Source organism: Mauremys mutica, chromosome 1, assembly GCF_020497125.1.
Source record: "Mauremys mutica isolate MM-2020 ecotype Southern chromosome 1, ASM2049712v1, whole genome shotgun sequence".
NCBI lineage: Eukaryota > Metazoa > Chordata > Testudines > Geoemydidae > Mauremys > Mauremys mutica.
The window spans coordinates 301676409-301691514 of NC_059072.1; the positions used below are offsets into that span (position 1 = coordinate 301676409).

Genomic DNA, 15106 nt, shown 5'->3' on the forward strand with positions numbered 1-15106 from the left:
TCTTCAAATGATCAGAAGTGGTCAAGAATTAGGTCTATCAGTCAGAATATCAAGCCCGTGCCTAACCCCACAGGATAACAGAATTTCATGCAGACAGCTGTCCACCCACATGGATCACAATCGAGCTCATATATTACTTTGATATTTTTTCTACCCTATCAAATTATTTTTCCTACAAGTGTTGCATAAAGAGCTATTGTTATATCTATTTTTAAAAATTGTGAGCTACAAAGGCCTGATCTATACTTAAATTTTAGATTCACATAGCTACATTGCTCAGGGGTGTGGAAAATCCACAAATCTGACTGACAGCCATCCCAACCTATGCGAACAGAAGAATGCTTCTGTTGACCTTGCTATCATCATTCAGAGAGGTGGCATTCCTAAACAGACAGAAAACCCCCTTACGTTGCAATAGGCTGCGTCTACACCAGGGGTCGGCAACCTCTGGCACGCGGCTCACCAGGGTAAGCACCCTAGCAGGCTGGACCAGTTAGTTTACCTGCCACATTGGCAGGTTCGGCCAATCGTGGCTCCCACTGGCTGTCCCAGGCCAATGGGGGCAGCAGGAAGCTGTGGCCAGCACATCCCTCAGCCCGCGTGGCCTCCCGCATCCCCCATTGGCCTGGGACGGTCAACCATGGCCAGTGGGAGCCGCAATCGGCCAAACATGCCGACGCAGCAGGTAAACAAACTGGCCCAGCCTGCCAGGGTGCTTACCCTGGCGAGCCATGTGCCAGAGGTTGCCAACCCCTGGTCTACACTGTGGGGTTATGTTGGTATACTCTCATACACAACTGTGGTATGGGTCATATATAAAGACAGATAAATAGATTATATCAGGGGTTCTCAAACTGGGGGTTGTGACCCATCGGTGGTCACAAGGTTATTACGTGGGGAGTCATGAGCTGTTAGCCTCCACCCCCAAACCTCACTTTGCCTCCAGCAGTTATAATAGTATTAAATACAAAAAAAGTGTTTTTAATTTATAAGGGGGGTTGCATACGTAGGTTTGCTGTGTGAAAGGGGTGACCAATACAAAAGTTTGAGAAACACTGGATTATATCTTAATCACAATTTTTTAAAAAGTAGCAGAAAATAGTTTTTCCTACATTTTTCTATTAACTACTTTTTATGGTGAAATAACACATCATGAAAAACAAAAGAAATAAAATTAATTTAAAATGGCCATTTTAAAACAAAGAATCCCCTCTATAATTTTAGACTCCTATCTGCAAGGATGTATACATACATGTATATAACCTTACTCACTGTGAGCAGTCCCACTGAGGTCAGTAATATTATGCATATAAATAATTCCAAGCACATATGCCAGCCTTTGCAGGATCGTGACACTGGGAGATTTGAAATGCATTTTTATTGGGTGGTTGAGGATTCTCTCTTTTGGACTCTTTAGGTCTGCAATTATATGATTACCATACTGAAAAAGTGATCTCAAAATACCTATAATTCAGTCTTATATAAAATATTCATCTTCTCTCTTCAACTAATAGCACAAACACATTTAAACTGTGGTGTTATGCACTGCTAACACTAATTTCTGTGTGATTATACCACATCTGTTTGAGAAAAGTTCAACAGCTAAATTACATCTGTATATATATTTTTAGATCCTCATTTCATGATAAAGAGAAGGAAAGGAAAATAAATGCTTCCAACTGATATCATTTACAAAACACCTTTACAAAAGGACATGTAGCAGAGAGAATGGCAACTCATCCTTAGAGATCCAATTTAAGCTTGAAAAGGGTAATGGTATTGTTATTAAGAATTTGTTTTTCCCTTTTCCTCAGCCTTTTTGAATAAATTATTACAAAGTACAGCAAGCATGTATTTTGAGTTAAATGCATGATTTTATAGTTCTGTGCTTGCATTTTGGCTTATGCATTGTAGTTTTTAGTTATAAATGTATTCATGCTCACAGGCCTATTCTATACACATCTGAAGGATAACTGTGGTCTTGGGAGTACTAGGGGTGTTTTGTTTTGTTTTTTTATTTACGTGTTCCGGGAAAACAGTATCACAAGCAAAAGTTTGTTCCACTGCTTCCTTTTTTTGGGTTAACTGATTAAGTTAGCTCTATATCCACTGCATTAAACAGTCTGCAGAGTTGGGCTTGATTTTCTGCTGTGATCTGCTATGGACTAATTATTTTCTTCACTATTTAAAGTCTACAATGTCAATAAAGACAATATATATTTGTATTTACCCTAAGATTGATTACAGAGCCAATGATAAAGCAAGCTGAGCTTCAAAACATCAAGTGTCTTCTTTTGGAGAACTAACAAGTACTGTTATACTCCTTTTTCTCCCCCTTTCTGAGCATATTATTTCTGCATTGGAATCTTCCCTGGACACCTAATAATCATTTATGGGATTAAAGAAACCAGCATAAAGTAGAACTTTTTATAATTTGAAAGCATTATACATCTTGGCAATTTGTGAAAATAGTGTGCACTGTTAGTATGGAATGACTGACGGTGCTCAATTGTACACCTCTTGTGATAAATCAGTTTAAATATTTTTAACACTTGGATAAATAAACTTTGTACTTATTGTGTATACCTTAGTTTTGCTCTGTATTTGTAATGTGTTGTGTAAATTGGCTACAAGAGATTTTTATCAAAAATATTCATTCCTACCAAAAAATTAGTGGCCTTCAGCTGTGTTCTCTGAGGCCCCCAATTGAGAGGGAATTCTCTGAATCTTAGGGATGAGGAGGGAGTATATGCCAGCTGCTTTATTTTTCCAGTAAAAACATGAATTTAATGGCCAAAAATTTTCTGGCTCAAAGAGGATGATATCCTGGGCTGAACACTTAAGAATTGTCCTGTTCACCAATTAGTTAGTTGGCACTTTCCACTAGTGTGCTTTACCAGTGCTAAGCTGTCCAGACTTGTCAGTACTGTAATATGAAAATTAACTTAGTGTTTCAATACTAAAATAAGGTTTTCAAAGTACAGTTTGTTCAAAGTGGAATATCCAAGCTGTCAACCTATTTTTAAATGAGCTTAAACATCAAGCATAATTGATCATTAGTATATTTTCAGTGACACAATAAAAGAAAATAAACCATGTCTGAAAATCAAAGAAACTTATTAAAAAGAACTTTCTTTTATTGAAAACTAGTTGAAACACCCTTCAAAATTCACCCTGGCAATTCCTATGTGACTTTTAAAAACAGTCCTTGTAGAGTGCTTGAATTGGCTAAACAAGTTCAACGTCAGGACAACAAGGTTTATGTATTAACCCAAAAAATATTTGCAAAACAAACCAACAAACAACCGTGGCTAGAATTATTTACTAAATATTAGAAGTTATATTTAAAACAATTACCAGATTTTGAATCTCACAGCCAGTACTTAATTTTACTCAAAGAGAATGACCAAGAAACCATGTTTATTAAGCGTTAATAGCCTGTTGAGTTGTGCATGGCTATGTCTACACTGCACACCTTACAGCAGCACAGCTGTGCCCTGTAAGGTATGCAGTGTAGCTGCTCTTTGTCAGCAGGAGAGGTCTGACCAACTTGACCAACAAAAGTTTTCCCAACGAAAGTGCAGTGTAAACATAGCCTGTCTTATATCCTAATCCTCCAAAAGGCATATAAAAACAGAGTGGCACTTTGTAGCTTGCATGGTCTGAGCTCACTGTACACACAAGCATCCCTGCAATTTTCCACACAAGCTCCCTGTGTGCCACTCTCCTCCTCTATTTCAGAAATTCCCTGCAATTCCCCTACTCCCATCCTCATGCCAAAGGCTCTGTATGCATCCCAAAAAATTCTCCCTTTCACCATATGCGAGGAACTCACAGTCTTCCCCATTTCCCTTGTGACTGCTCATCTTAGCCTGCTTACATCTAGAGGGTTGCCAACATCCTTGTGCATACAAGGGGGTCCTTGCTGCTCTCCATTTCCCCCCTAATTTGGAATTTGTAAAATATTTCTTTTCTCTGTCTGGGATATAAGTCATTCAGGCTGTCAACATTTTAAATACTTTTGGAATGATGGGCAGAGCTGAGATGGGGTGTGTTGTTATGCTGGAAGGTGTTAAAAGAAAAAGTTGATGGCAGCCATTTTTTTTAAACTCTCTAGACAACAACAGATGTGGTTAAAGCTCAGGGTGTGCTAACCAAATGCCAAGAGCTCTGTCTCCCTCCCACCCATTTCTGGTTTTCACCAAAAATCAATAGGTTTCTTCCCATTTTTGTGTAGAACATATCCTGCAATTTTGGAATTGATCAGCTCTGGTGTTCAAGACTTATGCCCAGACACACAAGCGGAGAAATGCCATCAAATTGAGTGTAGGCCTCACTTCGCTCAGCAAACTAAAAGGCTGCACACTTGATTGCTCATAAGCTCAGCCAACAAAGTAAATACAATTCTTTTTAAATGTTCATCACCACCACTTCACTGAAGAAAAGTAACAGACTGTCATACTCTACAGGCTTGGAACATGCCACCTGAATATAAAAATTCTCAAACTCTTGGACTTTATTCAAGAAATCAAATAATAATCAGAACATAAGAACGGCTGTACTGGGTCAGACCAATGGTCCATCTAGCCCAGTATCCTGTCTACCGACAGTGACCAATGCCAGGTGCCCCAGAGGGAGTGAACCTAACAGGTAATGATCAAGTGATCTCTCTCCCACCATCCATCCTCACCCTCTGACAAACAGAGGCTAGGGACACCTTTCCTTACCCATCCTGGCTAATAGCCATTAATGGACTTAACCTCCATGAATTTATCCAGTTCTCTTTTAAACGCTGTTATAGTCCTAGCCTTCACAACCTCCTCAGGCAAGGAGTTCCACAAGTTGACCGTGCGGTGTGTGAAGAAGAACTTCCTTTTATTTGTTTTAAACCTGCTGCCTATTAATTTCATTTGGTGACCCCTAGTTCTTGTATTATGGGAATAAGTAAATAACTTTTTCTTATCTACTTTCTCCACATCACTCATGATTTATTACACCTCTATCATATCCCCCCTTAGTCTCCTCTTTTCCAAGCTGAAAAGTCCTAGCCTCTTTAATCTCTCCTCATGGACCCGTTCCAAACCCCTATTCATTTTAGTTGCCCTTCTCTGAACCTTTTCTAGTGCCAGAATATCCTTTTTGAGATGAGGAGACCACATCTGTACACAGTATTCGAGATGTGTACCATGGATTTATATAAGGGCAATAATATATTCTCCATCTTATTCTCTATTCCCTTTTTAATGATTCCTAACATCCTGTTTGCTTTTTTGACCGCCTCTGCACACTGCGTGGACATCTTCAGAGAACTATCCACGATGACTCCAAGATCTTTTTCCTGATTTGTTGTAGCTAAATTAGCCCCCATCATATTGTATGTATAGTTGGGGTTATTTTTTCCAATGTGCATTACTTTAAATAACTCCACATTAAATTTCATTGGCCATTTTGCTGCCCAATTACTTAGTTTTGTGAGATCTTTTTGAAGTTTGTCACAGTCTGCTTTGGTCCTAACTATTTTGAGCAGTTTAGTATCATCTGCAAACTTTACCACTTCCGTTTTTACCCCTTTCTCCAGATCATTTATGAATAAATTGAATAGGATTGGTCCTAGGACTGACCCTTGGGGAACACCACTAGTTACCCCTCTCCATTCTGAAAATTTACCATTTATTCCTAACCTTTGTTCCCTGTCTTTTAACCAGTTCTCAATCCATGAAAGGACCTTCCCTTTTATCCCATGAAAACTTAATTTACGTAAGAGCCTTTGGTGAGGGACCTTGTCAAAGGCTTTCTGGAAATCTAAGTACACTATGTCCACTGGATCCCCCTTGTCCACATGTTTGTTGACCCCTTCAAAGAACTCTAATAGATTAGTAAGACACGATTTCCCTTTACAGAAACCATGTTGACTTTTGCCCAACAATTTATGTTCTTCTAGGTGTCTGACAATTTTAGTCTTTACTATTGTTTCAACTAATTTGCCTGGTACTGACATTAGGCTTACCGGTCTGTAATTGCCGGGATCATGTCTAGAGCCCTTTTTAAATATTGGTGTTACATTAGCTATCTTCCAGTCACTGGGTACAGAAGCCAATTTAAAGGACAGGTTACAAACCCTTGTTAATAGTTCCACAATTTCACATTTGAGTTCTTTCAGAACTCTTGGGTGAATGCCATCTGGGTCCCAGTGACTTGTTAATGTTGAGTTTATCAATTAATTCCAAAACCTCCTCTAGTGACACTTCAATCTGTGACAGTTCCTCAGATTTGTCACCTACAAAAGCCAGCTCAGGTTTGGGAATCTCCCTAACATCCTCAGCCGTGAAGACTGAAGCAAAGAATTCGTTTAGTTTCTCCACAATGACTTTATCATCTTTAAGTGCTCCTTTTGTATCTCGATCATCCAGGGACCCCACTGGCTGTTTAGCAGACTTCCTGCTTCTAATGTACTTAAAAACATTTTGTTATTATTTTTCGAGTTTTTGGCTAGCCATTCTTCAAACTCCTCTTTGGCTTTTCTTATTACATTTTTACACTTAATTTGGCAGTGTTTATGCTCCTTTCTATCTACCACATTAGGATTTGACTTCCAATTTTTTAAAAGATGCCTTTTTATCTCTCACTGCTTCTTTTACATGGTTGTTAAGCCACGGTGGCTCTTTTTTAGTTCTTTTACTGTGTTTCTTAATTTGGGGTATACATTTAAGTTGGGCCTCTATTATGGTGTCTTTAAAAAAGCGTCCATGCAGCTTGCAGGGATTTCACTTTAGTCACTGTACCTTTTAATTTCTGTTTAACTAACCCCCTCATTTTTGCATAGTTCCCCTTTTTGAAATTAAATGCCACAGTGTTGGGCTGTTCAGATGTTCTTCCCACCACAGGGATGTAAAATGTTATTATATTATGGTCACTATTTCCAAGCAGTCCTGTTATAGTTACCTCTTGGACCAGCTCCTGCGCTCCAATCAGGACTAAATCGAGAATTGCCTCTCCCCTTTTGGGTTCCCATACCAGCTGCTCCAAGAAGCAGTCATTTAAAGTATCGAGAAATTTTGTCTCCGCATTTCATCCTGAGGTGACATGTTCCCAGTCAATATGGGGACAACTGAAATCCTCCAATATTATTGAGTTCTTTATTTTGATAGCCTCTCTCATTTCCCTTAGCATTTCATCATCACTATCACTATTCTGGTCAGGTGGTCGATAATAGATCCCTAATGTTATATTCTTATTAGAGCATGAAATTACTATCCATAGAGATTCTATGGAACATGTGGATTCACTTAAGATTTTTACTTCATTTGATTCTACATTTTCTTTCACATATAATGCCATTCCCTCCCCCAGCACGACCTGTTCTGTCCTTCTGATATATTTTGTACCCCGGAATGATTGTGTCCCATTGACTGTCCTCAGTCCACCAGGTTTCTGTGATGCCTATTATATCCTTTATCGCGAGGCACTCTATTTCACCCATCTTATTATTTAGACTTCTAGCATTTGTGTACAAGCACTTTAAAAACTTGTCACTGTTTATTTGTCTGCCCTTTTCTGACGCGTCCGATTTTTTATGTGAATGTTTCTCGTCTGATCTGGCCCTTACATTATCCTCTGCTACTGACTATAACCTAGAGAATCTCTATCAATAGACTCTCCTCTAAGAGAAGTCTCTGTCCAATCCACATGCTCCTCTGCAGCAGTCGGCTTTCCCCCATCTTCTCGTTTAAACACTGCTCTTCAACCTTTTTTATGTTAAGTTTAATGTTTACTAGGATCTCCCATTTGAGCTGCACAAGTGCAAATCTCTCACAAGTGTTTCCATGAAGCTTTAGTAACCCCTTTTCTCTTCCCTTAATTCTATGACTTCCCCACCCCACTCTTCATAACTCTCTGGCACCGGCTGCCTTCATCTGTTCTTCCAGAGCTCTTCATAGGGTGCCAGGAGGCCTCTACTCCCTATTGCAAAGAACGTTAGGGGGAGGTGGGTGCCCCTCCTTCACATTTTACAAAACTGTGACCGGCAACCGCTCTGTCCCAATACTGAGGCGCTACCGCCACACCAGTATCTGGGATGTGTCTCAGCTTCAGGCAATCAGGGAGCCAGACTGACTGTTGCTTACCTAGCTGGCTGCAGCTTCCAGCCCTTCCCAAAAATCTCTTTCTGCATAGGAGAAGAGAGGAAACACTATATCAAGAAGCCTCCTAGTGGGGGCAGCCCCCTGAAAGCCCGTGGAGAAGGTAACAAAAGAGGAGGAGCAGGTTACCTGACTGCACACCCAAAGTTGTCAAAGGTATAGGAGACCTGGGTCCTGCAAGAGGATGTGAGGAGGACCTAAGGTGAATGGAGTCCACTGGAGGAGAATGGGCAGTAAATAGTGTTCCTAATATCAAGACCTCACAATTCATAGGAACATAGGAATTGCCTTACTCAATGAGATCCAAAATCCATCTAGTCCAGTAGCCGGTCGCTGACAGTGGCTTCAGAGGACGTGCAAACCCTGAGGCACAAGGCTTACTATTCCTTCCAACATTATCATCATTAATTTTGATAACAAGAACGGAGTTATCCATAGACATACCCCATCTCTTATTGACTTTCTCTCAATTCTTGGCCTCAATGTCATCCTCTGGCACAGAGTTTTGTAATCTAATTGTGCATTGGGTTAAAAAGTTTCACAGTCTAATTATGCAAGGTGAGAAAAAGTACCTCCTTTTATCAGTTTTGAATTTTCCACCTTTTAATTTAATTGAATGCCTTCTTGTTCTTGAGTTATGAGATGGGAGAACTAAAGCCCCTGATCTACCTTCTCTATACTATTACTTATATAACTTTTATCACGCCTCCTCTTATGCATCTCCTTTCTAAGGTAAAAAATCCCAATCTTTTCAATCTCACTTTTTTACATTTTTTACTATTCAAACATCCTCTGAATATTATATTACCTCATTATATTCATTCCTCAAACTAGCTCCTTCCTTGATTAACACAAACCTGTTTGAGTGTTTGACTGATTGTCTCATTATCTGGCAGCAAAACTGAGTAATAGTGCTGTAAGAAAGAATTAAAACAAGTACATAAATTTAAGAGACCATCAGGACCTCTCAAAAGGATTCTAATTCATACTTGGTCATTATTCATTCTATATTTAGGAATTGATTCCTTTGGCACACATCCAGAAAAATGTCACCTACTGTTGGTGTATGTCATTGTTTTAAGAGCCAGTTCTAATTTGTGCAAGGCTGTCACATGTCTTGAACATCATTATAAGATACTCTGGGATTGTTCAAGGAACAGGGTCCAACTCATCCCAATATATGCAGGACCAAGGTCAATTGTATGTCCTAATAATGCTGCTTAAGGGAACATATACAGGTCCTGAGACCATTTTTTAAACCTGTAAAATTGCCTCAAGGTAGGAGGAGTATATTCTACAGACAAGTCCAATCCTGCAAATAGATCAGTATCATCAGACCCCTGAATTTAGTGGGGTTCTGCCTTTGTAAAGTGGCAACCCTATGCAATGTAACGAAACAAGTATCATTACTCTGTCGCAGAGGAGTGGTTCTCAAACTATAGGCTGCAGAGCTCTTCCTGATGATCCACAAAATGAAGCATTTTGAAACACAAGCAATGGACAGACAAGGCAAGTGTTTTGGAGCCTTTTCTCTCGTGAGGTGCTTCTCAGAATGGAAAAATTGAACATAAGAACATAAGGAAGGCCATACTGGGTCAGACCAAAGGTCCATCTAGCCCAGTATCTGTCTACCGATAGTGACCAATGCCAGGTGCCCCAGAGGGCGTGAACCTAACAGGCAATGATCAAGTGATCTCTCTCCTGCCATCCATCTCCATCCTCTGACGAACAGAGGCTAGGGACACCATTCTTACCCATCCTGGCTAATAGCCATTTATGGACTTGGCCACCATGAATTTATCCAGTCCCCTTTTAAACATTGTTATAGTCCTAGCCTTCACAACCTCCTCAGGTAAGGAGTTCTACAAGTTGACTGTGCGCTGCGTGAAGAAGAACTTCCTTTTATTTGTTTTAAACCTGCTGCCTATTAATTTCATTTGGTGACCCCTAGTTCTTGTATTATGGGAATAAGTAAATAACTTTTCCTTATCCACTGTCTCAACATCACTCATGATTTTATATACCTCTATCATGTCCCCCCTTAGTCTTCTCTTTTCCAAGCTGAAGAGTCCTAGCCTCTTTAATCTTTCCTCATATGGGACCCTCTCTAAACCCCTCATCATTTTAGTTGCCCTTTTCTGAACCTTTTCTAGTGCCAGAATATCTTTTTTGACGTGAGGAGACCACATCTGTACACAGTATTCGAGATGTGGGCGTACCATGGATTTATATAAGGGCAATAATATATTCTCAGTCTTATTCTCTATCCCCTTTTTAATGATTCCTAACATCCTGTTTGCTTTTTTGACCGCCTCTGCATACTGCGTGGACATCTTCAGAGAACTATCCACGATGACTCCAAGATCTTTTTCCTGACTCGTTGTAGCTAAATTAGCCCCCATCATGTTGTATGTATAGTTGGGGTTATTTTTTCCAACGTGCATTACTTTACATTTATCCATATTTCATTTGCCATTTTGTTGCCCAATCACTTAGTTTTGTGAGATCTTTTTGAAGTTCTTCACAATCTGCTTTGGTCTTAACTATCTTGAGTAATTTAGTATCATCTGCAAACTTTGCCACCTCACTGTTTACCCCTTTCTCCAGATTATTTATGAATAAATTGAATAGGATTGGTCCGAGGACTGACCCTTGGGGAACACCACTAGTTACCCCTCTCCATTCTGAGAATTTACCATTAATTCCTACCCTTTGTTCCCTGTCCTTTAACCAGTTCTCAATCCATGAAAGGACCTTCCCTTTTATCCCATGACAGCTTAATTTACATAAGAGCCTTTGGTGAGGGACCTTGTCAAAGGCTTTCTGGAAATCTAAGTACACTATGTCCACCGGATCCCCCTTGTCCACATGTTTGTTGACCCCTTCAAAGAACTCTAATAGATTAGTAAGACACGATTTCCCTTTACAGAAACCATGTTGACTATTGCTCAAGAGTTTATGTTTTTCTATGTGTCTGACAATTTTATTCTTTACTATTGTTTCAACTAATTTGCCCAGTACCGACGTTAGACTTACCGGTCTGTAATTGCCGGGATCACCCCTAGAGCCCTTTTTAAATATTGGCGTTACATTAGCTAACTTCCAGTCATTGGGTACCGAAGCCGATTTAAAGGACAGGTTAGAAACCTTAGTTAATAGTTCCGCAACTTCACATTTGAGTTCTTTCAGAACTCTTGGGTGAATGCCATCTGGTCCCGGTGACTTGTTAATGTTGAGTTTATCAATTAATTCCAAAACCTCCTCTAGTGACACTTCAGTTGGGCCTCTATTATGGTGTCTTTAAAAAGGGCCCACGCAACTTGCAGGGATTTCACTTTAGTCACTGTACCTTTTAACTTTTGTCTAACTAACCCCCTCATTTTTGTATAGTTCCCCCTTTTGAAATTAAATGCCACACTGTTGGGCAGTTGAGGCGTTCTTCCCACCACAGGGATGTTGAATGCTATTGTATTATGGTCACTATTTCCAAGCGGTCCTGCTATAGTTACCTCTTGGACCAGCTCCTGCGCTCCACTCAGGATTAAATCTAGAGTTGCCTCTCCCCTTGTGGGTTGCCGTACCAGCTGCTCCATGAAGCAGTCATTTAAAGTATCGAGAAATTTTATCTCTGCATTTCGTCCTGAAGTGAAATGTTCCCAGTCAATATGGGGATAATTGAAATCCCCCAATATTATTGGGTTCTTAATTTTGATAGCCTCTCTAATTTCCCTTAGCATTTCATCATCACAATTATTGTCCTGGTCAGGTGGTCGATAATAAATCCCTAATGTTATATTTTTACTAGAGCATGAAATTTCTATCCATAGAGACTCTATGGAACATGTGGATTCGCTTAAGATTTTTACTTCATTTGAATCTACACTTTCTTTCACATATAGTGCCACTCCTCCCCCTGCACGATCTGTTCTGTCCTTCCGATATATTTTGTACCCCGGAATGATTGTTTCCCATTGATTGCTCTCAGTCCACCAGGTTTCTGTGATGCCTATTATATCTATATCCTCCTTTATCACAAGGCACTCTAGTTCACCCATCTTATTATTTAGACTTCTGGCATTTGTGTACAAGCACTTTAGAAACTTGTCCCTGTTTATTAGCCTGCCTTTTTCTGATGTGCCAGATTCTTTTTTATGTGACTGTTTATCATCTGATCCGGCCCTTACATTATACTTTTCAGTCCTCTGCTCCTGACTATAACCTGGAGATTCTCTATCATCAGACTCTCCCCTAAGAGAAGTCTGTGTCCGATCCAGACGCTCCTCTGCAGCAGTCGGCTTTTCCCCATCTCCTAGTTTAAAAACTGCTCTACAACCTTTTTAATGTTTAGTGCCAGCAGTCTGGTTCCACTTTGGTTTAGGTGGAGCCCATCTCTCCTGTATAGGCTCCTCCCATCCCAGAAGTTTCCCCAGTTCCTAATGAACGTGAACCCCTCCTCTCTACACCATCATCTCATCCACGCACTGAGACTCTGAAGCTATGCCTGCCTACCTGGCCCTGCGCGTGGAACTGGGAGCATTTCTGACAATGCCACCATAGAGGTCCTGGATTTCAGTCTCTTCCCTAGCAGCCTAAATTTGGCTTCCAGGACATCTCTCCTACCCTTCCCTATGTCATTGGTACCTACATGTACCACAACCACCGGCTCCTCCCCAGCACTACACATAAGTCTATCTAGATACCTCGAGAGATCCGCAACCTTCGCACCAGGCAGGCAAGTCACCATATGGTTCTCCCGGTCATCACAGACCCAGCTATCTACGTTTCTAATAATCGAATCTCCCATTACTAACACCTGCCTTTTCCTAGAAACTGGAGTTCCCTCCCCCGGAGAGGCAACCTCAGTGCAAGAGGCAACCCCAGCACCATCTGGAAGGAGGGTCCCAACTACGGGAAGGTTTCCCTCTGCTCCCATTGACTGCTCTACTTCCCTGGGCCATTCTTCCTCCTCAACAGCACAGGAGCTGTCTGAGCGGAGGTGGGACAATTCTACAGTGTCCCGGAAAGCCTCATCAACATACCTCTCTGCCTCTCTTAGCTCCTCCAGTTCCGCCACCCTGGCCTCCAAAGTCCATACATGGTCTCTGAGGGCCAGGAGCTCCTTGCACCGACTGCACACATACGCCACTCACCCACAGGGCAGGTAACACTCATACATGCAACACTCAGTGCAATAAACTGGATAGCCCCCACTCTGCTGCTGGGCTTCTGCCTGCATTCTCTCCTAGTTAGTGGAAGGGTGGTTTACAGAAAGGAGTTTTGGAATGTGGTTCGGTTGGTGAATTGTTGCCCTAAAATGTGTCAGCATCCCCCAACTTCATTACAAAGCCTATACACCCAGTGGAGTTTAGATGGAGAGGAGCAGGGAACTGTCTTGCTCCTATTCCCCAGTTACTTTTGTTTTGACTTTCCAGACAAGAAAAAGGGATACAAGACCCTGAGAAAATTTTTAAAGTAAAATCCACTAAAACAAAACCCAACGCATCTAGCATGAGATGGAATATACCACTAGTGTGTGGGGAGGAGAGGAGATTGAGGCTAGAGGTTAAAAACATGGAGCCAGTGAGTTTGGGGATGAGGGAGGAAATTAGAACTGGATCTGCACAGGTGAGATTGGGTTTTGGGAGCAGTAGGGTCTGGTGCGGATTACATTTGGGGGCTTGGATTTGGGAGTAATGGGGATTGATAATGAGGTGTGAAGGCAGCATTAGAGGCTGATGGTGGTTGGATATGAGGTAGTGAGGGGCTAATTTGGGTTTATGGTTGAGCTGGGATTTTGGGGGCTGATGGTGAGATTTGGGGTCAGTGGGAGCAAATGGGGGCATGGATGGGACTGGAGTTTGGGGATAGTGAAAGCTGATGGTGATTGGATTTGGGGACAGTAGGGGTTGATAGGGGATGGAGTTTGGGGGCTGTGGGGACTGATGGTGGGGTGTGGAGCAATGGAGTTTAGGGACAGTGGGGGCTGATGGTGGCTGGCTTTGCAGGCAGTGGGGGCTGATAGGAGACAGAAGGGGCTGGAGTTTGGGGGCTGTGGGGACTGACGGGGTGCAGGGCAACGGAGTTTAGGGACAGTGGAGGCTGATGGTGGCTGGCTTTGCAGGCAGTGGGGGCTGATAGGGGATGGAAGGGGCTGGAGTTTGGGGGCTGTGGGGACTGACGGGGTGCAGAGCAACGGAGTTTAGGGACAGTGGAGGCTGATGGTGGCTGGCTTTGCAGGCAGTGGGGGCTGATACAGGATGGAAGGGGCTGGAGTTTGGGGGCAGTGGGGACTGATGGTGGGGTGTGGAGGGGGCTGGAATTTGGAGACGGTGGGGCTGATGGTTGGATCGGGGGCGTGGAGGGAGCTGGAGTTTGGGGGCACTGGGAGCTGACGGGGGGCTGGCGCTTGGGGACGGTGGAGGCTGACGGGGGTGCAGAAGTGGCTGGTGTTTGGGGGCGGAGTCACAGCCCCATTAACCCGTGGTGGGGGGAGGGGGAGTTACCTGCGGCGGCTCCCGGGCCGTGCAGCGCCCTGACCTCCGGCTGCAGCTGCCTCTCCGCAGCCAGGCGGCCCCGCGCCACCTGCCGCAGAATGAGCCGGACTCTCCGCGCTGCGGGGCCGCCGCTGAAGCACAGGAGCCGGGACTGCATGGGGAGGCCGGGCCGGAGACGCGCACCGGGCAGGCGGGGACTGGGGAAGCGGCAGGCCGGGGGGAAGGGAAACGCCGAGACACAAAGTCCGACCGGAAACCGCTGCCGGCCGGGCTCGGGCTGCCCGGGGGCGGCGCTGGGAGCCGCCCCGGCGGGCGGCTGTGACCGCGTTTGCCCCGGGTCGCAGCGCTTTGCCACCAGCTTCCAGGGGAGCAGGCCCGGGCCCCGAGAGGCAGGGACCGAGTGAGCCTGCCCCAAGCGGGCCCATCTCCCCTGCCCTGTGCGGGGGGATGGGCACGGGGGGACTTTGCTCTGTG

The 15106-nt window shown here is 43.1% G+C and overlaps 1 protein-coding gene across 1 annotated transcript in view; it reads right to left on the reverse strand.

Moving 5' to 3' along the window:
• The window catches only part of VWA8 (von Willebrand factor A domain containing 8), a 282235-nt gene extending 267393 nt beyond the window's left edge, over positions 1-14842 (reverse strand). The window contains exon 1 of the mRNA XM_045012690.1: positions 14642-14842. Within this exon, the coding sequence (XP_044868625.1) occupies positions 14642-14789 (148 nt within the window). The 5' untranslated portion in view covers positions 14790-14842. The remainder of the gene's footprint in view (positions 1-14641) is intronic.
• Between the last annotated feature and the right edge of the window lie 264 nt (positions 14843-15106).